The 24,071-nt window shown below is 42.5% G+C and overlaps 1 protein-coding gene across 4 annotated transcripts in view; it reads left to right on the top strand.

The window, feature by feature from the left end:
• babam2 (BRISC and BRCA1 A complex member 2) overlaps positions 1 to 22,230 on the top strand; it is a 97,023-nt gene extending 74,793 nt beyond the window's left edge. For all 4 annotated transcript variants that reach the window (XM_079286647.1, XM_079286648.1, XM_079286649.1 and 1 more), the window contains exons 8-12: positions 8,998 to 9,097; positions 19,077 to 19,147; positions 19,278 to 19,360; positions 19,465 to 19,618; positions 21,469 to 22,230. In XM_079286647.1, the coding sequence (XP_079142773.1) occupies positions 8,998 to 9,097; positions 19,077 to 19,147; positions 19,278 to 19,360; positions 19,465 to 19,618; positions 21,469 to 21,532 (472 nt within the window). In that variant the 3' untranslated portion in view covers positions 21,533 to 22,230. The remainder of the gene's footprint in view (positions 1 to 8,997; positions 9,098 to 19,076; positions 19,148 to 19,277; positions 19,361 to 19,464; positions 19,619 to 21,468) is intronic.
• The last annotated feature ends 1,841 nt before the right edge of the window (positions 22,231 to 24,071 follow it).

Below are 24,071 nucleotides of genomic sequence, written 5' to 3'. Positions count from 1 at the left end.
AAGTCAAGATGTCGAATGTGATGCAAAAGATAAACTTCTAACGTCTGCTCAATGTGTACATCACCAGAAGTTGCATTCGATGTTGCGCAATGGGCTTAATTCACTGATGGCCGTTCTCAAACTGCATATACCGCCTCCCCTGCCAACACGTTCTCGTTCCCAACTCGTCAAAATTTGGAGGCTTGGTCAGTGGTCCCACACCTCAAACTATGACGCTCTAGGGACCCCTCTAGTATCCGTCTTGGACGTCGCTTCAGTTTCTGCTCAATACATGCATATAGTTTATTTTCAAAATAAACTTCCAACGTAGGTTTAATTAGTTTTTAGGTTTACTTGGTTTGGTTTAGGCAGCAGAAGCACTCGCCCCCGATTTAGGAAAACATGATGTTTTGGGTTCAAATTCGTTGTGTTAAATAACCATGTCTGTTATGTAACTGCTGTTGGTAAAGTCCGAAAAGTCACGAAACAAAAATAAGTCAACACAAACAGCGGTCTCCTTGGTGAAAGTCCTGCGTTTGTTTGACTCGCCCGTTCACCCGCCCTGCACGAACTCCCCCGCTCCGACCGTCTAATACTGACGTGGATGGCTTTACATTGGAGTTGGTTGAAAACCCAGTGCGTCTCACACAGACGCTAAAGGAGCCTCGTTGTGTGTCGTAGGAGACGCAGAGGGCAAGGTGCCCCCCCCCCCCCCCCCCCCCAGGCTTTAGGAAACCAAGAAGGCAATCAAAATGGAAATGTTGCTGCTTTGAAACCACATTTGAATCTCCAAACAGTTCTTCTTGGCCTCATCTTTCACTTTGGTAATGAATCATGTCTGCCCTCTTTTCCAATTGAGCCTTTATCTGCTCTCACACTGTCACTGCACACTGTCACCCTCTCGCTCTCTCGCTCTCTCTCTCTCTCGCTCTCTCTCTCTCTCGCTCTCTCGCTCTCTCTCTCTCTCTCTCTCTCTCACACACGCACACACACACGCACGTACATAACAACACACAAATAAACAAACTGAGCTTCGTCACGGAGGATAATCTCTTTGGTTGATGAAGTCACAGGCAGCCCTGTCGCTGTACTGTGTGTGTGTGTGTGTGTGTGTGTGTGTGTGTGTGTGTGTGTGTGTGTGTGTGTGTGTGTGTGTGTGTGTGTGTGTGTGTGTGTGTTTGTTTACAGCCGTGCATGTCCCACTGTCTACTGTAAATATGTCATACAGTGGGTCGCATTGCTCAGAGGGGCTGCGCTAGGCAGCATGTCTGCATGGTGACTCCGGTATGTGTGGGTAGTGTCGAGAGCGATGTCACCAGTGGAGACTGAAGCGAGGACTCTTCAGGGTGCCACTCGGAAAATAAAACACCATTATGTCTGGATTGTGAGTCCACCCACAGGAAGCAATCTAAAAGCTCATACTGGTCTGAGAACATTGGCATATTAATATAGATGCCGTACAATTTCAGGAACATGTTACCTATTGTTTCCTTTCGATTTTGAAACTAAGATATGAATATGTATTTGCGTGCACACAGACTCGAACAATCCCTGTCAAACCTTTTCTTAACAACATGTCACCTCGAGTGTGTCACTGCTGAGTGTTCTCCCAGCCCCCTGTCTGGTGAAAGGGGAACATTCTTTTTCAAGCATGAGAAAATAACCTTAATGACGTTGTCAGTGTCAACGTTATGTCAAAGACGTCTGTGTATTGTGTTGCAGAGATATCTACTTAAATGCGCATGCTAGCCAGCTAGCCCTCGCCATCCGTACCACTTGTACCTCGTGAGGCCAACGTTCGTCACTGTAGCGTCTGCAAGTCTGTGCTCTGTCCAACATGAGAGCGGAGAAGTAGAGCTGCACCCAGGTCTCGTCAATAATACATCCGAGGTCCGTGTACGTTTTGCTAGTTTGTTCATTGGATTAAATCCAAGGTCGCACTAACTGCTGCATTCATTTTCATCATTGATTTAACCCCCCCCCCCCATATTTTCCACTTCCTACTGAGTAGAGACGCTAAAAGTAGCTCATTGGTGCCAGCTCTGGTGATCATGTGACCATCGCCTTGCACATCTGTTGACTATCATGTAGCAGCTTGAGCTGCCTGAGAGGAAGCTATCTGCTTCACAGCATGCTGACAATGATGAAATTCAATTTATTGTTGGAATGCTGTTAAGCATTCCAACTATTGTTATCCTGTTTCTTTATTCCACTATTTCTTCCGTCCCCCGTTTCGTCGCAACGCTTCTTCTTCTTCATTTTTTAAGCTACAGAAACCGTTCAACTATCAAAATGTTCAGCTCCTTGAGCTCATGTCTGCTATGACTTTTTCTATTTCTATCCTTTAAACGTTTTGAATTATTAAGCTTTTAGCAACTTTTTTTTTAATGGGATCTCTATGGAGAATATTTACAAATCCTTTTAAACTTCCTCATACTTTCAGCTACAGACACCATTTCAACTTTCAAATGTTGAGAAAACCCTCAACTATTGCCAACATGATTCAGCTTTTTGATATCTTTTAAACTTTTTGAACTGCAGCAATTTAACTTTTATGATTTTTCAGCCCTTTTCTGACTTTATAATGGGTGTGTATTGCGCAGCTTAGAGTGCGTGATGTCACCGCTAGAGTGAAGAGCAGCTTGAGATTCTTGTGAAAAAAACATTCGTATTTTGCCACTGTGTCCACAATCTTCACTCTTCATGCATAATTTCTGGATGTAGAAGTAGCTAATATTGTCCTTGACGTAGAAAAAGTACTGTGGAATCCCACAGATTTCCACATTTGACACGGAAGCCGTTAATTGAGAGGAAAACCAACTTTCTGCTCCATAGAGACCAATGTTAAATTTTGCTTCAAAAACATCTTCCACAGAACACGGTACCCCATTTCTAGATCGCCAGTTAAGCCACATTTTTTACACTACAGACACAATTTTTACAGGATCTGTTCTTCAACTCATTCTTCCCCTCAATTATTAATATCGGAGCAATAGGAGCTACGGTTATGGGAGTTTTGATGATTTGTTTGAGAGGTGTTTCCCTGTTTTATCTCCATGAAATGGCTTCAGGCACACAGGTGTTTGCGATTGAGCCAATTAGTGATGTTGATAAACACACAGACTCACAGACACACGCGCACATACACTCCTCTCCCTCTCTCTCTCTGTGTCTCTCATACAGTCATTCAGGTCTTAGGGATCTTTAGAGGTCTTTCCCCCCTCCTCCACCCCCCCCCCCCCACACACACACACACGCCATTTTAAAATAAAAGCCCCATAGAATGAATCCTAACTGAAATGCTTGCGATGAGCCTGTCATTTAATAACCGGTTTGTGTTTATCTAACATTATGATTCTGTCTCCTCTCCCCCCCCCCCCCACACCCCACACCCCATTTCAAAAATAAAAGCCCCAGAGAGTGAATTCTAACTGAACTGCTTGTGATGAAGCCGGTCATTTAATAACCTCTGTTTATGTGTCAAACATGATGATTATGTCTCCTCTCCCCCTCCCTCCCCCACCCAGTCCCACCCTTTCAAAATAAAAGCCTCATGGATTAACTGTATTTAAACGTTTCGCTCAAAATTAGGCTTTTTTGTTGAAATAATGAATGCTCTTACTAATACTGCGACAACTACTACTACTGCTAATATTTCTAGTATTACCACTACTACTACAACTTTTGCTGTTGCTACTATTACTACTACTGCTACTGCTATTACTGCTACCATAAATATTATTACTACCACTACTGCTGTTACTACCACTACCACTACTATTATTACTGATACCACAACTGCTAATACTGCTATTCCTGCTACTACCAGTACTAATAACCAGTACTAATACTACTACAGCTATTAGTACGACTGCTGATACTACTACTTCTACTACTTCTTCTAATTACAAATACTTCGACGACAACTTCTACTACTACTGCTACTACAAATATCACTACTGCTACAACTAGTACTTATTCAAATGCTACTCATACTTATACTGCGAATAATACTTCTACTACTACTACAACAAATATCACTACTGCTGGAATTCTTTTAAGCTACAGAAACCGTTCGAATATCAAAATGTTCAGCTCTTTCAGGAGAGGGGTGACATAACTTCATATTTGTAATCTTTCAACTTTTTTGAATTATTCAGCTTTTTGCAATTTTTTTTTAATTGGATATCTATTTTCAGCAATGTTTTTGAGATTCATTTCAGCTTTCAGCATTCCAACGCAACCCAATTGAAAACAAAAAGTGGAAGTGTTATGCCAAGTACTATGTTGAAACCTAGCTTGAAAAACACTTCAAAAAACACTGTGCAGCTGTTTTATGGCCCTGTGCTTTTTATAACATCTGATTACATGTTCTGCTGTAACAATGGCTTTGGTTGAATTAGCTTGACTGAAGTTGCAACTGTCATTGCTCAGCTTTCAATGTTTTTTTGTTTTTTTATGTTGATTTTAAGCCGTAATTGCAGTCTCTTGCCACAAAGTTTCTTGGTTTTAGCTCACTTAAGTATTTATTAAGTGTGGAATAAAAGCATGGTCTCCTCACAACAATGAGATGGGTTTGAATCCACTGACAGACGAGATTGATGGATTGAAATAAACTGAATGAGTTTGAAGTGGGTCTACATGTGGACCATGGCCTGATGTCAAAGGTAAATGTAAAGTTAGACTCTTAGACTAGACCACTAAGGTCAAAGTAAAACCACTATTTTAACACTGAGTTTGTGAAAATTGGAAGACCTTTTGAAAGATTCTAGCACAAGAGGTCGGTGTCACGTCAGCCTCCATTCAATTGAGCGTTCAAGGGGCAAAACCATTGAAATCCAAAATGCATGACATTCTGTTCACATGCCTGCTATTGACACACATGAGTGACGAACACACCACCACCATCTTTTTTTTGCGTCTGTCTGCATTTCCATCTGAATGATATGGCGCTATTCTTAGACCTGTGGGAGGATAGATGGGCATCATTTAGATTCTCATTTTCAAAGGCTTATCTTCTCTTTGCTGCAAGCCATTTTCAATCGACCATTTGTTGGTGCACGGCGAAATGCACAAGCTAATGCTAATTATGTGCACAAAGCCTACTGTAAATGGTGGCTTTGGAGTTCTGGAGAAAAGGATTTTGACAATGAAAATGGATTCATGACAGTCTGTATGGCATCTCTGTGAATAAGACCTTATTAATATTCAGTTGAGTATCATTTTGCAAAAAGACAAAAGTTGGACGGGGATCTTAGTAAAAGCTGTTATTGCATTTGAAACTTAGTGGATGGATGGGATTCTTATCTTTAGCCAGTTTGAGTAAATCCAGACTCATCAGTATTTCTATGTTTCAGATGAGCAGCTGATGGGAAACCAGCTGTTTTCTAGTCAGAGCAGGAGAACGCCTTCTTTAGTTATTGTAAATACTCCTCCCAGGCCAGTCAAGGCGGAGTCCTGTCCCTGTTCACCTTTTCCTGAACTCTGTTAGGACGTCATTTCCCCATAAACATTTGTGGTGTTTGGTAATGATGGCAGGTGGAGCGCATGATGATGTGCTCCACCTCCCTCTTCACTACTCCCCCGACTTTTCTTTGGAATTTTCAAAATTGTGCAATCCTCATAACTTTGGTGTCAGTCACGGCCTTTCAGCTTTTGGTAGAAAACCTTTTCATTAACCAATACAAACATTGTTATACACCAATACAAACATCGTCATACACCAATACAAACATTGTCATACACCAATACAAACATTGTCATACACCAAACAAACATTGTCATACACAATACAAACATTGTCATACACCAATACAAACATTGTCATACACCAATAAAAACATTGTCATACACCAATAAAAACATTGTCATACACCAATAAAACATTGTCATACACCAATAAAACATTGTCATACACCAATACAAACATTGTCATACACCAATACAAACATTGTCATACACCAATAAAACATTGTCATACACCAATAAAACATTGTCATACACCAATACAAACATTGTCATACACCAATAAAACATTGTCATACACCAATACAAACATTGTCATACACCAATACAAACATTGTCATACACCGATACAAACATTGTCATACACCAATAAAAACATTGTCATACACCAATAAAACATTGTCATACACCAATAAAACATTGTCATACACCAATACAAACATTGTCATACACCAATACAAACATTGTCATACACCGATACAAACATTGTCATACACCAATAAAAACATTGTCATACACCAATAAAAACATTGTCATGAACCAATACAAACATTGTCATGAACCAATGCAAACATGTTGATACACCATGAACAAAATTTCATTGTGGCTGCGGAGGAATGATGAACAGCTGTGGTCTTGCGACCCGTCTGCTCTTAAGACTCAAATTGAAGGCAAGCTGCCCATAACTACTGAAAAAGTACTCTGTTGAATAATCTATGTCTGTTGGATCCCTGCCAAACCTTCATGAATCATTTATAACATAACCAGGATTCATGCCACATCTCAATAACCTAATGCACACCTTCAGAAACAAGGTGAAGCTGAAACACCGTCAGCTGCTGGCTCCAGAATAAAATGGAAAAAACTCTAAATTCATATTCAATAAATCATCCATAATTCACAACATGTATTAGCGTTTACACATAAATGAGCAGCGTAATAGTTTCAAACATATTGCCTATTTTCCTCTCCAAAGCTATGAAAATGATTCTGATGCACACATTATTTAAAATATGCGCTGGTTCCTGCTTTTAGTTGTTGAAAGAGCTCCTTTTCCTTTTTGTTAATATTTAAGATTATTATTATGATTTAATTTGACAACTGTACTAATTATTAGGATCAACCAATTTTTTTATGCCACCTCCCCTCTTTTATTAAACAAGACATCAGAGGGGAATTTTCTAATTATGTTTTTTGTACAAATGCTCATACAGCATAAATGTTGAGATGACCTTTTTTGTGCACTCAATCTGCACTAATCTTTGGTAATGTGTTGATGACATTACAAACTTACGGTCTTTGCACACCAAATCTGTGTAATTATGCTTCCTTCTTTTTTTTCATCAACAGTTACGCACAGGCACCTTGTACACTGAGTGCCATGCATTTTATTATTTTATTTGTTCTGAAACATTTTAAAACAAGACAAAACTCAATTACATTTCAATGTTTCAATGGTTTCAATGGATAGCGCTAGCCCCAAATGTGGCTAATAAATGAATCACATTAGCAAGAAGCTGTCGTTTAGCCTTCCGAGAGCTCAATCACGATTGTCTAATCTTTCGTACATCCTTTGTTTACGACCATCTCCCATTCCAAGCTGTTCTGCCATCACCTGCCACAATCTATATTTAGATTCATGCATCTCTGTATTCCTCACTTTGTTTGTCGTAAAGCGCTTTGTGCTGGGTCACAAATGAACCAATTAAACCAGATGCTATTTTGGATGATGTTTGCATTTACGGTGGCTCTGTGCGGTCAAACAACTCTGACGGATTCGAAATTATACCTGTCAGTGTGTAAATGTGATTGTCATTTATTGTTTAACTTGGTGTGCAAAGGCCTTTAGATTGTAATGTTGCTTTCTCTCCTTCTATAGATGTGTATCTCACTGACCTTTTAAAATGAATAGCATGCGCTTGGACTCATTTGTGTGCAGCACTGCTAGCTTCATGGAAAGCTGGTCACATTACACTGTAAAACTATGAATATGAGTTAGCGCTGCCTTAAGATTTTAAATGAACTCAACTGGTACTGAATAGCTTGTAAAAAGTATTCATCATTTTAAATATAGTGAGTCAACTTAAATCTGTCGACGGTTTCTTTTGTAAGCTTGTGATAAGAGCTGCTCCTGTAGTTAAGCTTGACTTGTTCACTTCTCAAGCGGCTTCAGGTCTGATCCCTTGTGCATTGCATTGCTTGATTTCAATATTTTTTCCTAAAATGTCTTCGGTATCAGCACTTATCCTGGTCTCAATGTTACCAAACAGATAAATATGATTGTATGTGATTAATGATCCAACACTTGGAACTGGACCTTAAATGCCTGGGTCCCATTAAAGAAACCAGAGTGTTTGGTGTTTTCATACTATGCTTGGCATCTCAAAGACTTGAGGCGTGACTTGGACTTGGTTCAAAAAGACTTCAGAACAGCTTTTGGATGATGTGATGGATTTGGAGGGATCATGGCCTCGGTCTGTGACTCACTATTGTCGAGTTTTACCTTCAGAGCCTTTCTGATCAGCTAAAGGATAAGCCTTAGGGTCTGCATCTCAACATACGTGATCTTTGACATAATGTTGCATAATGTGGACTATTTACATGCATCATGCATGCTTAACCTGGTAAACGGCAGTCATTCACTTCAGCATGCCGTTAACAATAACGACATAGCGTCTCTGAATGCCCTCCGACTGTCCTGCTGGAATGAAGATAAATGAAAATAGAAAGCGGTAGAAGAAACCCTCCACTATGTGTCTTTAAATGAGCATTAAAAGCCAATGAGCGGTTCCTTAAGACCTTTAACCCATCCTCAGGGTATTCCCTCTGTTTTTTTTGCCCCAGATCAGAAAAAAAACGAGGGAGTGACTACTTCGGTCGGTTAGTCACTCGGGAGCTGCAGCAGCAGATTCCCTGATTAAACAAGCATGCTCTAATCACTAATGGAGCTGTGCTGCAGGATTTAATCAGGAGGATGTCAAAAGAATAACTTGACGAGTGAATGAGAATGAGGAGGATTCCACAGGCATGAGCCACTCCTATGCTTTTAATTGCACAACTTCAGTAGCCACCTAGCAGTGCTCGCTTCTTCTTTTGGTTTTTTTACTCAGTGGTTTACACAAATGTCCATGAAGGCAGGATGTCACACAAAGCTTTGAGTTGTCCCAATAATTGTTGTATCGTGCCAAAGAGAACGTGGTAGAACGTGCATGTTTTGTGTAATCTGAGTTTGTGTGTTTACAGGCTAACTGTTGTCTTTTTGTATTCAATCAGTGCTCTGGGAGGCTCCACGGCACTTCATATCCCAGCATTCCCCAGTGGAGGATGCCTAATTGACTATGTCCCCCAAGTGTGCCAGTTACTCACCAACAAGGTAACAGTGTTTGATATAACTCATTTAACCTTGACACAGCCTGGTTAGATGTGCTTTTTGTGTATACCAATGTCAAACGGTTTGTAACCTCTAATGTTAAGGAATTTTATCGAGGAGCAAGATTTCTTACAGCTACTCTGAGGAACTTTAAATTGTGTTGATCTGATCTGGGTCCTGTCTGGGGTGGGCCGGTCGCTGAAGGAGTTTCTGGTGAATCTGCATCATTTCAAGCAGAATCCGTCCAGGTGACGCCGCTGACGGTCTCCTTTATTTATGGAGGTCATAAAGAGGCATCAGCGTTAAATACGGACTGTTTCACAGTCAGTTAAAAGTTCCTCATAGTAACTTTAATGTGTGTGACAGGTTTGGGAATCAGTTATTGCATAATTTGTAAGCGTTGGTGCAGCAAAGCGTGTGTCCACTGAGGAATGTCTTTTGTCAAGGTGTGTGTGTGTGTGTGTATGGGCACTCATGCACGTGTTTCTGGCATCTGCCGACGTGGGCGTACTGGCCAACCGCGATAGGCTGTCTGAGCGCTCCTTGGCCTCCGCAGGTTGACAGGTAGATATGCAGTGTAGACACGATGTAATGCCATTTCCCTCAGGAGAAATGCCTATCCACACCCCCCCCCCCCCCGCGCTACACCCACATACACACATGACACACACAGATACCCTCCATCTCATCCTGTTCGCCTGGACTCTGAACAGCGTACTCTGGGTGCCTGGAACACTCGTGTCCCCGGCTGACCTCCATGTCTCCGGGTGTGTCCAGCAGTGTCGGGACCGCTCCCTCCGCCTCCCTGAAAGAGTCACGGAGGCCACAGCCTGCGTTCAGAAAGGCATGTTGCAAAGCAGCGTCAATAGCAAATAGAGGCGACGTTGACACAAGCAAAAGGAGTCTTGCTCACAATTTCACCATCAACTCTTCATTCAATTACAATCCGGTAGCTACCGCTCACACCGTGAGTCCGAAGCGTGCCGATCCCCACCCAGAATATCATTAACATTTCAATTCAGTCAACATTTCAATGCTAGCAATTTTTTTTTTTTCTTAAACATCTATGTCAATTCATTCTGTTTAGAACTTGTATTTCTGCAAAGTTGCAGCTAAAGACCAGCTTACACTAATGTTGTTCATATTATACTAATTGTCGGATTAGATTCCCGTGGTGGCTGTGAAGGATTGCGTCACACTTGTGTGATCCAAACATTTCCGGTAACTCCAGAACGTTGTGAAGTCCAAAAGTCACAATGATGGCAGATTTAATCGTTTCCAAACATGTTTATATCCAGCCAAATATTCAGCTTTTGTTATATTTGAATTAAATTGAAGATTTTGTTGAAGGATTTTTTTTTTCATGGTGTTGACAGACATTCTAAGTTTGATTAGACAGCTTCAGTAGATGCTTGGATTGTTAAAAAACAGAAAAGACATTCGGTAACCTTCAGCCCAAAACAAAATACTTTACAGATTTTGGACTTCTTTGGAGAAAAAGAAGTCTTCTCTGGGACTGCAGATGAAAAATAGCCTCTTGGCTAAGTCATACATATACGCATATACAGCAATGTTTTTATTAATATGCACTGTCCCTTATCAAATAAACCAATAACATAAATAGTGTAAGCCATTTAAGTGGAGCGGAGTGAAATCTGAGTGAGGGAGCGGAGGGAACAAACAGCTCCGTCAGCGGGAATTCTCCCGCTCCGCTCGCATGCCCTGATGAAGAGTGAACTTTACACACCATTGTAACGTTTACACCCCTATTGTTTGAGTTTGTAGCAATTGTTTTGGTCCATATAGTTCAGGCTTTTTGTGAACTTAACGGTCATAAAACAGCCATTTTTGTACCTTGTTCTTGGATCTCAGAATGTTACTAATCGTTGGCAGGGTTCCCACAGTACCTGGAAAACATGGAATTTATCTTTTCATTTTCCAGGTTTGGAAAAGTCATGGAAACTGAGCAAAAGTTAACATTTACATGGAAATTGAAACAGTTGTCCTGGAAAATTGTATTGGATGATGTGTAAAATAGTAATGAAATGAAACTATTGAGCACAGAATTAAGATGAGTTTATAAAAACCCTTTACATGTGAACAGCTTTTACTGTAGATAGAAATGGATGATCCCATGTTGTAGAGCAGGGATTCCCAAAGTGGGGTGCGCGAGCTGCCTCTAGGGCAGGGGTCTCAAACTCCCGGCCCGCGGGCCGAATCCGGCCCGCTACGTCATTTTATGTGGCCCGCGAAACACAAACGTACTCAGGGAGAAAATACGTTTTTGGTCAAATGTAATTGAGAATGCATTTTAGTTTTGGGGGAACGTCATTTTTAGGAGACAGTCGGTGCAGTGAGGTTCTGGCTGTCTGGGTCTACAAAACACGTTTGTTGTTCATCTACAGCTTGTTGCATTATTTCATGCATTGATATTATCAATAAGACATAATCTCTAAGCATTTACAATGTAGACTTGAGTGGCACATCTTTTAAATCAAGTAAGTAGTCAGGTGTCCTAGGGGGTTGTGTGTGTGAGGGGAGGGGTGCGCGGATGGGGGCGGAAAGCTTCAGGGGCCTATAGATCATCACTTAATATGGTACCTGGAAAATCAGGAGGTAGCATGGACATTTTTTTCAAGGCAAGCGTGCGAACCCTGGTTGGCTGACAGCATACAGTAGCAATTAACCCAGTCTGCAATTAGCAGACACGTGGCTCATTTGTGTGGCAGAAGCAGCATTGAGATTCCTTTGGAGTCACTTCCAGCCAAAAGAAAGTAAGCTGAGCTTTGCCCGAGTAAGCAGAGTCATCAGAGGAAGACAGAAGCTGGACATTTAAGCAAAAACACAAAACAATATTCGGCTTCTTTGTATCCATTATTGCTTGTAAGAAAAATACATCATTCTTGTAATTATTTCGAGGACGGGCTGTGCAGTCATTTTGCTCTTTTAAAACCATCAATTATTCCCTCCCACGTATTCCAGATGCTGCGATTGTATTGACACAACTTAACTGCCGCACACTGTGCTCACAGCTGTGGCTGTGACGAGGATTGTGCTGGGCGATGGTGGCAGCACCTGGCGTCTGCATCATTAAAGAATTACTCACGAAAATCAGCTCCAGGACCTAATAGACCCTGAGGGCTTCTCAGTCATCTCCTGCAGTATGTACATACAGGACCAGGAATTAGTTGCTTTCAAACTATTTCAGTGAAATCATCCTTTTTGTGTTTCTTGACATGATAGTGATAGTAAGGTGAAAGCAGGATAATTATAGTTACTACTTTTTCCACTTTGTCAGGTTCTAGGTCATTGTCTGATGGTGTTTTTACACCATTAGACAATGAGTGGTATTTATAGATGGACGTCACGTCCCCACTTCATCACGTTGTGTAAAAAGCGCTTGGTGCCGCGCCATCGAGGTCCCGTCCTACATCCGCCCGAAGCCAATCACGAGCACGGCCACAGCTTGTTAGTTTGAAGCACCGAGCTGCTACGTCAGCATCGGTAGCTGTTTGGCTAATGACACAACTGACCAGAATATCTCTATAAATACCTTAAATGACAGAAACGGTCTTTGGGAAAACTTTATTTGAGGTGTACTTTGATTTTTTTTTGTTTGCCCCATGTCTCATCCGCTAACATAAATGGGGGCGGGGTTTATGACCTGTGCTGCAGCCAGCCACCAGGGGGCAATGGAGATGTTTTGACTTTGCTTTTGTGGACCCTGTGCCTGTATCCAGATGTGTTATCAAGATAATCATCAATCCAACATTCCAGTTCGTAGCTGGTATATTACACAATGTGTGTTCTCATTGCTGGCATTCTAAATAGATTTTCACACCTGCTGTGCAAAGTGGACAGCAAGAGGAGAAGCACGGTTAGCCAAAACAATCGTAGTGGTCATCTGGTCGTTTCAAATGTTTTTTGTAACCAACTGTACCCTAGTTTTTCTTTTTTGGACTGAATAACTTCCACATTCACACAGGTTGCCTCTCTGTGGAAGAGGGCTATTTCTGATCATTATGAACACAAACATCTGTGTTTCTCTTATCAGCGCTCAGTGCAACCCTGCCACCAAAGTAATGCACAGCACGTGAGTCACTGGGCAGAATTATCTGTACAGTGACTTCCTCACCGTACATAACGAAAAGAGCAATGAGCTGTGTGAGCGGATTTCCCAGAAAGCTGAGTAGAGAGCAAACTTAGCAGTGAGTCATTTTATTTACCAGCTGCGACAGCGACACTGGTATTGTTTCCACCTTGTGAGTCTCGTTTGTGTGTGACTGTGGACAGACTTTTGTCACCGCCATAGCGCCTCGACTGTGCGAGGTGAAGTCACGAAACTTTACAGATGTGTAGTTCAGTCGAAATCCAAATAAAGGTTGAGGATGCTGGTGGGGTCTAGTTCTAACCTCTGGATGATACTTCGTTACAAATACGAAGATAATGTCCAAAATGCTATTAGATTAGATTCAATCTAATTGTCATTGCGCTGAGACATCAAAAGGCAGTTCATCGTCCAACCAGAAGTAAAGAATGAACAGTAATACTTCGAGTAAAGGGTAGCATAGATGCTGAAGGGAAGACATTAACACTCTAGATATGAACAGAATGAAACTTGTGCAGCAGTAACAGTAGGTAGTGAAAAAAAAGTAGACTGTGCAGATGAAATGCAGAATGTGAGAGATTATACATAAACAGTGTTTACACTTCAGATCCGACATGTACAGTTCATGTGACATTTCTGCTGTGGCTGAGATCAGTTAAAAGTACTGTGTGTGCTTTCTCCTTTCATTAACATAATAAACATTTGTATTTATCCATAAATGTCAAGTAGCCAACAAGCTCTGACGTCTTTTCCAATGATTTTCCTTTTTGGAGGTGGATCTTATCAGATCAGGAGGACATTGATCCTTTAAAATGCATTTTGTACTCAGACATCAGATCAGTCACTCTTTATACAAATGAAAGCTGGGGGCGGTGCGAATGCGTATGTGACAGAGAGAGAGAGAGAGTTCTTAATCACACAGCAGGAAGCACTTCCGGTGATATTGCATCACACTCCCCACACATGCACAGACACAATACGTGGACGAGCGGGCGAGGGGGTCGCGGTTCGCAGGCAGGTTTGAATACCTGCAGAGCGAGATCACCTGCCTTGCATCACTCAAACCTCCAGGCAGCCAATAGAGAGGTCTGGATGCAAGTCACGGTGACGCTGGTGGTGGGGGTGGGAGTCCTTTCTCAGTATGGGTGCGAAAGTTCAGTGATCCACAGTTCCCTTGAATAACTCTCACACACTCACACACAGTCACGTTACTAGATAAACAGCTTATTTAGTATGTGGCCCTCCAGCTTTTGAGAAAGCTCAATTGCCGCCTCCACTGTCCCATGTAAACATAATTGAACAGGAGTCTGAGTCACAATGTGTGTTTGTGTTTAAGAGCTCTTGCAGATATGAGACCCGTCTCTCTCACACACAAACACACACAGACAGACACACAGATCAGAGATTACTACTTTCCTCTTTCACAAAATGCCATTATTCATACATGGCTGATGAGTAATCACGACCATGCAGTAGCAGCGGGTGAGGCACCACTGTCTCCAGCTGTATTCATTATGTATGCACTCCTCAGATGAACCGCAGCATTTTACTACATGGTCTTATGGCAATATATTGCAATGCTTTTACTTTTATTATGCAATATGCTGTCGATGCACTGGTACCAATACCACATTACTCTTCAACAGAGGCTCAGTTTATCTCCTGAAACTTTTCTTCTTTCCAGAAGTTCACCATTTGTCCAAATTATCGCTGTATTCTGAAATTTATTCGAAAAATACTGTTTGCCATTTTTCTCTACTTTTGCTGGTCGTAGGAAGTGGACAACACTACAACTTCACCTGCTTGAGATTGAAATATAACTGGTAGATAACCTACCGAGTTGATAATCTTGAGAAACGAGCAAGAGAAAAACAAAACCAGCCCAGTGTTGCCAACCCTTTTCCAATAAAAGTAGCTTGCAGCACTGGCTCCAAAAGTTGCTAAATCTACCAAGAAAGTTGCTAAATCGGCAACACAGACAGACCGTCCCTTGAGGCTTCCCGCCAAAGCCACCATATATCTGTGACTGCATGAATGTTTAGTAGCTTCAGCTGATGCTGTATCAGTCTCTCAACCCACCTGTCTGACGACGATTTAGCCAAGACCTCCTTCTCCGTGCTTGGGTTGTTGTTTACATTCTGATCAGCAACTTCAAACACGAGAATGGAGTTGAGAGGGCGAGGTGTACGACCGGATTGGTTCACAAGTAGCCAGTTTACAAGCTGATTTCAAGCTTAAGAAAAGCAAAATCTTCGGCAGACGATAGGTGGGGGTTCCCAGATTGCATTTCGGCCAATCCGTTCCCCCTTTTTTTGCTTTCCACACGGACTGTTTACCTGCATTCAACCAAAGCCTGCTCGAACGTGATTGGTCGATACTCTTCGGACTACAAGTGGAAACCAGAACGCTTCCGATACCATAAATCTTGTCCCCTGTTACCTTCAGATTCTGCATTCAAATGCAGGATCTCTTTCTGGAGATTGGTGTGTGGGTCAGCTCAGGCTAAGAATAAGCCCGCTACATGTTTTGTACATTGCTTTATGCTACTAAGGATGTGAAGAGCAAAAAAGGTTTGATAAGAGATTAGTTAGCCTCGGAGTTTAGTGAATCCAGATATTTTGCCAACTGGAAACTGGATCTAAAATGCAGTCGCCTCTCGGAACATACCTCTATGTAGAACTTCAAAATATTCCCACTGGTGGGATTTCACATTTGATTAAATAGTGCGCCCGTCTAATCTCTGCGGCAGGTTTTTTTCCGCGTAGTTTAGTAATCTGAAGTTCGCCGGCCTTGCCCAGGTGCACTGATACATAACCGTCCCTGCTGAGGTGAATGGAGCAGGTCACCTTCACAGCTGGCTGGCTTGACTGCAGGCTTTCTCACCTGCCCAGGATGCTCAACAGTCAAGCAAGCCCTGAGCTTCTCCTCTTTGGACTTAAAGATAATACTTCATCACACCTGTCAACATGCGCTAAGCACATGTCGGTTATGTGCTCGCAAAAGGAGAAACCTCTTCTTGTGTTGGAAAGTTCATGTGATCATGTGATTTTTTTATTGCATTCAAAATGTCCAACTCACTCGCTGGTTTTTAAATATGCTCAAGTATTTTTGAAAACCTGTCGCAGCCCAGCAAAGAGGCCTTCATGTGTATTCATGATACCATCGCTGACAAGCAGCAGTTGCGTTGGGGTGCTACACTACGGGGCAAATTCTCAAAAGGACTGCGCTGCTTTTGCAGCCGCTAAGCCTGCACATATAAGACGAAAAGGAACCATCCAAGTGCCAAAGCACCCGCAAAAGGGTGCGATGCACCAAAACTCTGCTGCCAAGCAAATAGCATCTTGGTGCTCCTGTGCTATTTGCCAATTAAGTTATGGGTGACTGGGTATTTCAAAGCTCCAATAGTTTGTCTTGCCACGTTGTCTGAAGGTTTGAGGAAGCCCTCTGAACCTCGTTGGTCAAAATTACATTTATCTTTTTCCCCTCCGCCATTGTTCTCCCCACTGTATTCTTGGCACTGAGACAACCTTTGCCACATTGCAATCAGATGCAATTTAAAAAAAAAGGCAAATTGCATATCATTACGGCGCAATCGCTATTTCTATGGAAATAGCGATTGCAAGTACTGCACAATTCATGTTGCTATCAGCGGCCATTCTTTGTGAACTCCCCCGTCAGTGTACTACAAAGACAACCTTATATGAAATGAGAAAGATGTAAAAATACAGAATACCTTGAAGAAACTGAACGTAGAGGCTCCATGTAAAGTGTTACTAGAATGAACACAGTGCCTCGAGCAGAGAGCGTTTGACAGACCCTATGGTAGAGCTCTTAACACCAGCTTATTTGGCTGTCAAGTGGTATTTGGTGAGACTTTGTACTGTGACATTTAAATTCACCTGTTCAAAGATTGCATGTCATGCCACTTTTGTGCTCTGCGCCTTCTGCTTTGAAAGTGAAAGCAGCCATTTCAAAGAAGGTTCAGCTCTCTTAATCTCTCTACAGGCCGAGGCATTGTTTACATTCTGGGTAGGTTCGCTGTCGACGCCTCTCCGCTAGTACGTACAGCACGGCCGTCAGACTGAGAGTTAGCTCTGCCTGTAGAGGCCTGATTCAGGGTAAGACAGACCCTGAAACCATGCGTACAGGACATGTGGTGAGGGGTTAAAAGGGGGAATGCAGTTGATGAGATTGAAAACAATATTCCTGTTCATTAAACAGGGTATGCATGAAAGATGTTGCAGCGCTGCGAGGGTATTGTTCCAGGCCAGGGGTCTAGGACCTATAATCGTGTAGTAATAACATCATCCCCCCTTCTGCTGATGTTTTCCTTTACTTCCTTTACTTCCTACCAATCAAATGTCAAACATCGTTCTACATTATTAGGCTCTGTGGTTTGACATCAAGCACCTATAGACCAATTTCATGGAGTTAGATTGCCGTAGCACCATACGATGTTATGCTTTTGTTTTTAGACAGACAAGGCAGTCTAGTACAATATAATGCAATGTGTTAAGAAGTTAATGATTGTGTATTTGGTAACTTTTAACATCCCTCCGGCAATTACATTTTTAAAAAGAGCCTACAGAAGAATCAATTGACTCTTTGGGTGTGAATTAACTTTTCCTTTAAGGGAGTGACCCTTTGTTGCCAGGTTTTCAGTTATTATAATACTTGTGTGATAATTTAGCCCTTTGTTCGTTGTCTGTGAACTGGTGTGAAGCTGATTGGGAACTGGCCTTATTATTTTTCATAGGTTCGCTCTGTCAATAATTTCTGACAGAATACTGGATTTGCATGAAAGGATCCAATCCCATCTTTGGTGAGATCTGATCAGACAGCCACTGATCACTCCAAACTTCCTTGTAGAGTTTTGGTGGCTGTATTTCTCGTCTTTCGTATTGCATGGTTTGATGTCATTCGGTTTCCCTCAGGTTTTCCTGTTCACTTAAATAAATTATCGGACAATATGATAATGTGACCTGTAACCAGCAAAATGAACACTGGCCTGTATTCAGACCCCACTGCAGTCAACCTGGTGAACAAATGGATGTATTGTCAACAGACCTTTGGCACTTATTGATAATACATCGTAATCTCAGTTTTAGGTGTGCCACGGTCTACATTTAAATGTTCAATGGTATCATGATTCTGGAGGATTCCGGCACCACTGGAGCAACTTATTTGGAAGTCACAACCTTAAATAACTACTTTGCTTTATGTTATACAGCTTATTTTCAACCTTTTTACCCAGCTTGTCTGCATTCCAACAGATATGCGTCTTTTGATTTTGGTCTTTACATTCATGTTAAATATTAATAGAGCAAAGATGTTAAAAATCTGGGTGTAGTACATACCATTTGACATCTCTGAGTGAAGATATCGGTGTTTTGATGACACCAATACACGCAGACATACTCACTTTATGCTAATCACAGAACTGGGCATTCAGGGGATTTATGGCTTTCCTCTGTTTATGGAACGTAAGAAAGTTTCTGAACAGTTTCAGAACAGAAGCCAATTCTTTGTCCAATTGCCGAAAAATACAATTATTGGCGAAATCTCCAAATGTCAAAGTTTTCGACACCAAATCACAGAATATCCTTCCCCATGTTGTTCCTCAAGGTCTTGGTCTCTTATTGTAATATTTTAAAAGGATCATTGTTCTAAATTTAGCACTAAATCTGTGCAACAAATAGTATCAACCCAAAAATTGCTGCAACAACTTAAGCTTGGGAATGGTCGTCATTTACTTCCATCATAAAGGTCCCCAAAATGCGGTCGCGAGGGGTTAGTTGTATTAATTAATATTAAAATGCTGTTTTGCTATTGCTGTGCCTGTGTTTGCTAAACCTTCCACTTTGTTTCATCTAGGTGCAGTATGTCATCCAAGGCTATCACAAGAGGAGAGAGTACATCGCCGCCTTCCTCAGCCACTTTGGAATGTGAGTCGACTAGAGAAGCACCACATTGTGCGCTGAAGTGATCACAGCATGTGTCCAGCGGGCATTCATTAATCACTGGCCCTGGTTTGAAATGATTTGGAAGAAACCAATGTGCGTGTGTGCATTGCAGGGGCGTGGTGGAGTATGATGCCGAGGGATTCACAAAACTCACTCTTCTACTTATGTGGAAGGACTTTTGCTTCCTAGTACACGGTAGGAAAGTCACAAGGTCTGTTTTTCTGATCAGCCTGGATCAGCTGAAGCGGTAACCACATAGTCCTCTTTTTCCTCCCCCTACCTCCTTCTGCTCCCCGTAGTGGACCTCCCACTGTACTTCCCGAGGGACCAGCCCACCCTCACCTTCCAGTCCGTGTACCACTTCACCAGCAGTGGCCAGCTCTATTCTCAGGTGCAGAAGTCGTATCCCTACAGCCCTCGCTGGGACGGCAATGAGATGGCAAAGAGGGCCAAGTGAGTGAATCCTGACTCATTAGATCCAATGCATTTTGGAAATTCCTCAATTTAAAACATTTTGCACATAGAGAGTTCAAATAAAATAGTGGACAACTAAAAAGCAACAGAATGCTTCGCAGGTCTTTTTAAAGGTCCATTAAAGCCCACTGGAACTGTTTCTGACAAGTCACACAAGGTCATTTATCATGATGAAGATCATGTATGAGCTTCATTCGATCTATCATACAATAGGACCATATTGTCTGGACTGCACCGCACACAGGCCATTATTCAATGCTCACAGATTTGGTTCCACCTTCAGTAAACATAAACTGGCACGACTCCATGAGAGTAGATCTATAGGCGTCAGCTGCAGCCTGAGAAGTGTTTGCTTTGTGCATGGCAAAGGTTCATGACTGCTGTAAATATTTGAAAGATCTGAGCGAGCAACTAAAAAGGCTGGGAAAGCAATACATAATGTGTTATTTTTTTATTCTTTGGTTCATCTCGATACATCTAAATGTCTCCTCAAAAACAAATCAGGATGACCATCTCTTTTGACGAGAACAACTTTGACTTGGGTTTTATTCTCATACTTGTAGGCATTCTGACTATGGGTCATTCTGACTATGGCCATGCTAACTTAACAATGTCTGTCAGGACAAGCAGTGGAACCTCCCCAAGCTGTCCAAATATACTGAAGCAACGATTTACAAATACTTGTCTGAGTCCAAACTAAAAAGAACTTGTCTATTAGCTAATTTCGCTAAACGTAGCTGCTTGGTTAGCCAACGATCTGTTCATCTAAAGTCCTAAGAAATAATACTTATCGTTTCATATACAGCGTGAGCCTACTTCAACAAAAAGAAACAGGATAATACTATTGTTTCTTACCACATGGAAAGCTGACCATTTGGGTCAGTCTGCCTTTTTTCACCAATTTCTTGGGAGAATGCCTGTCGCTGGATTTGATTCCCCGCGACATCAGACAAAATGATTTACGGCATGCAGGTTCACCAGCGGACAGACCCAGATTTGACTTTACTGCAGTCAGAGCTCCAACATGAAGCAGAGCCAACACCACGCTGCTGGAGGCCCAGGCCGTATTGCTGGGTTCGCTTGAGGGAAAAGAGGCATGGGAGAACCAGGACTGAGCCAGGCACACTGTCAGACCCTGCTGCAGTAAATTGAGGGGTTTTCAAAAAGGGAGTCTGTCCGCTGCAGATCTTTATGACAGAATGCGGCGGTAGTCATGGGAACACTGGCACTTTTGTCCACATGGGCCGTCAAAATCAACACAAAATGAAAGTAGCAGCTTTAAATGAAAATATGGAGATTTAGACTTCAGGAAGTCACTGGCCTGACATAATTCACTGAGTTCATAAGTCACTGACATAATTCCCTGTAAAACCAAAACTGTTTGGCAGTTTTTGGACAGTCAGGCTAGCTAATTCCCCTTCCTTCGAGTCTTGATGCCAAGCGAACCAATTAAACCAACGGATATGAGAGTGCTCTATCCCTCTGCAAGAAAGTAAGCATATTTCCAAAAATGAACTATTTGCACACAACCCTGAATGCACCACTTGTGGCTGAATACCTTGTGGACTGCTACTTGAAGATGAGTCGCCTGTGTTTCCCTCCAGAGCGTTAACACGTGGAGAGTAGATATCTCATGCACTGTTGTAATTGTAACATGTAAACACCATCTGCATTTTAATACATGCTGGGACTGACCCAGTGAATGTGTTGGATGCTTTGAAGCAGTTGAAACACAATTATTGTCACATTTTGGCATTTTATTTGCTGTGTTCCTTCTCTCTCTTTCTCTCTCTCTATCTCTCCCCCCCCCCTCTCTCTCTCTCACCCAGGGCGTACTTCAAGAGCTTCATCCCTCAGTTCCAAGAGGGAGCCTTCGCCAACGGGAAACTCTAGTACCCTCTAGCTTAATGACATGCCTGGAGAGCTGCCTAAGGGAGTGTGTGTGTGTGTGTGTGTTTGTGTTGTGTACCTGTATAAGAGTCTGCACAGACTTACATTCGTGGAAATGTGCTGTACTGTGGTAGCACGGTGAGAATGCTTTGCACACAGGCTCTATGAATTCCGCATCGTTTCACTTTGAAATGCTTGCCTCTCAGTGCTTCCCTTTATATTTCTGCTTTAGTGAGAAGCCACTTTGGTGAAGAAGAGTCTAGATGTCCAGACACTGCATCATACCTACAACAACAAAAATATGAGAACAATAAAGCAGACGCATAAACATGTCACACAATTGTATGGGATCAGGCTAAAATGATGTAAAGGACCTTTATTTTGAAGAGAAACTTGAAACTATGACAGGAAGATGATGCCTCGCTGTGAAAGATATTTGATGGTATGTGATATGTATTGACTGCATGTTAATCACAAAGAGCTGGAGGGACGACGCAAAAGACCTTTGTTTACCGTTTGTTTGTTTTGGCCATCGCGATTGTCAAGTTTGGCTCCACTGTTGATGTTGAAATGCTCCTTATTGTCTGTATGTTCCATTTGACCGTTCAAAGCCCCGTCAAGTCTTTTACTGACGGCCTGACGGACAGTACTGTAAACTACTAAATGTTTAGTCGACATTTCTATCCAGTAAAGAAGTCTGTTTCCCCTGACGGCGTGCGTGATTGTTTTGTACTTAGTCTGCACTGTTTGTTTATTGTATTGGAATTTATTATGGAGACATTTATAGCTTTGCTAGTGGGCACTTGTTTTCCTCTCAACCCACAAGTGTGAACTCTGTTTGTCATCTGTTTTCCATTCACAACGTACATTCAGCCAATAGCAGAGTTCACATCATATGGGACGGATGGTAAAGATTGGAAGGTTGCCATGTTAGAGCTATGGTAGGTGATGTATTTAACAAAGCTTTTTGTTGTTTTTGTTGAAATTCTCTTTACATTCCGACAGCAATCAGCCCCGGAGGAACTGACAATGCCCTGACAAAACAAAAACAGATCTGTTATCTGTGGCTGTAGCAGGACTGTTGAAAGCCCGTCTATCTACCTACCTGATTGTCACCGGAGTCTTCAATAAGCTGCTAGCTTAACAACTGTGAGTACTAACTGTAGCAATGTTCATTGTTTACGTTCAGAATGATCATTCTGGGGGAGTGGAGTGGGGGTTTAGCAACTTCCAGAGCTGCCCTCTACTTTCATGGGGAAAGGAGTCGGCAACACTGGGCTTATGTTACGTTTTGCAGAAATGTTGGACAAACCAAAGTACCGGACAGTCGATGGCACCGGATTGCTTTTGGAATCGGCAATTATTCCCCTTGTAGGGAACGTCCATGTCTGCTCCAAATTTCCAAAATGGTTACTCATTGAATAGTAGAAGTCAGGGCATCACAAAAATCATCAGGATTCTGTGTCTGGAAACCATAAAAGTGTTTTGCCAATCAATGTTAAAGATGTTAAAATATTTATATTGTAAATACAGTTTTACTTGCTGGTGGTGCTGAAAGAAAAGGCATTGGATCTCCAAATTCATTAGGCTTCATCCTTTTGGGGACATCCCAAAAACAGAAAATCTGTTAAAGGGAAACTATTTTTAGCAAAACACATGATCTTCATATTGTTGTGCCGCCCTCTCTGCCCTTAAGTGTAAAGGTGTCCTATCTGCGATGCATTTGTGAACCCTGGAGATGCTGTTCTTTTGTGCGCTTGTGTAATAAGGAACCACAGCACAGAGAGTGTGTGTGTGTGTGTGTGTCTGTCTGTCTGTCTGTCTGTCTGTCTGTCTGTCTGTCTGTCTGTCTGTCTGTCTGTCTGTCTGTCTGTCTGTCCGTCCGTCCGTCCGTCCGTCCGTCCGTCCGTCCGTCCGTCCGTCCGTCCGTCCGTCCGTCCGTCCGTCCGTCCGTCCGTCCGTCCGTCCGTCCGTCCGTCCGTCCGTCCGTCCGTCCGTCCGTCCGTCCGTCCGTCCGTCCGTCCGTCCGTCCGTCCGTCCGTCCGTCCGTCCGTCCGTCCGTCCGTCCGTCCGTCCGTCCGTCCGTCCGTCCGTCCGTCCGTCCGTCCGTCCGTCCGTCCGTCCGTCCGTCCGTCCGTCCGTCCGTCCGTCCGTCCGTGCGTGCGTGCGTGCGTCCGTCCGTGCGTGCGTCCGTGCGTGCACATGCATGTGCTTGCTTGTTTTCATCATTAAATATCAGGGTCATAGTTAGGGGTCCTTCCCGGCCTGAGGCGCAGCCCTTTGCTATATTTATTGTTTGTAATGCAGCAGCTGTCAGGTCTAATTGAGAACTATAGGGTGAATGTATCTGGGGCATTTTAATAGCATCAAGGCTCCTCATAAAATAATTTTTTCAGAGGAGGGGTAGCATCTTGAACGAGCATGAGCAGTTTTAACTTGGCAGTCGACCGGAGACATCACGACTTTGCACTCCAAACGCAGCGATGGATTTTCAATCGCGGTGAACCTTCAGTGTGGGGTTAGCCGTTAGCCCTTCTGTGTG

The sequence above is a fragment of the Melanostigma gelatinosum genome (assembly GCF_949748355.1).
Source record: "Melanostigma gelatinosum genome assembly, chromosome: 16".
In the NCBI taxonomy this organism is placed as follows: Eukaryota; Metazoa; Chordata; class Actinopteri; order Perciformes; family Zoarcidae; genus Melanostigma; species Melanostigma gelatinosum.
The sequence above is the reverse complement of the archived record's forward strand: the minus strand, read 5'-3'. Positions and strand labels throughout refer to the sequence as shown.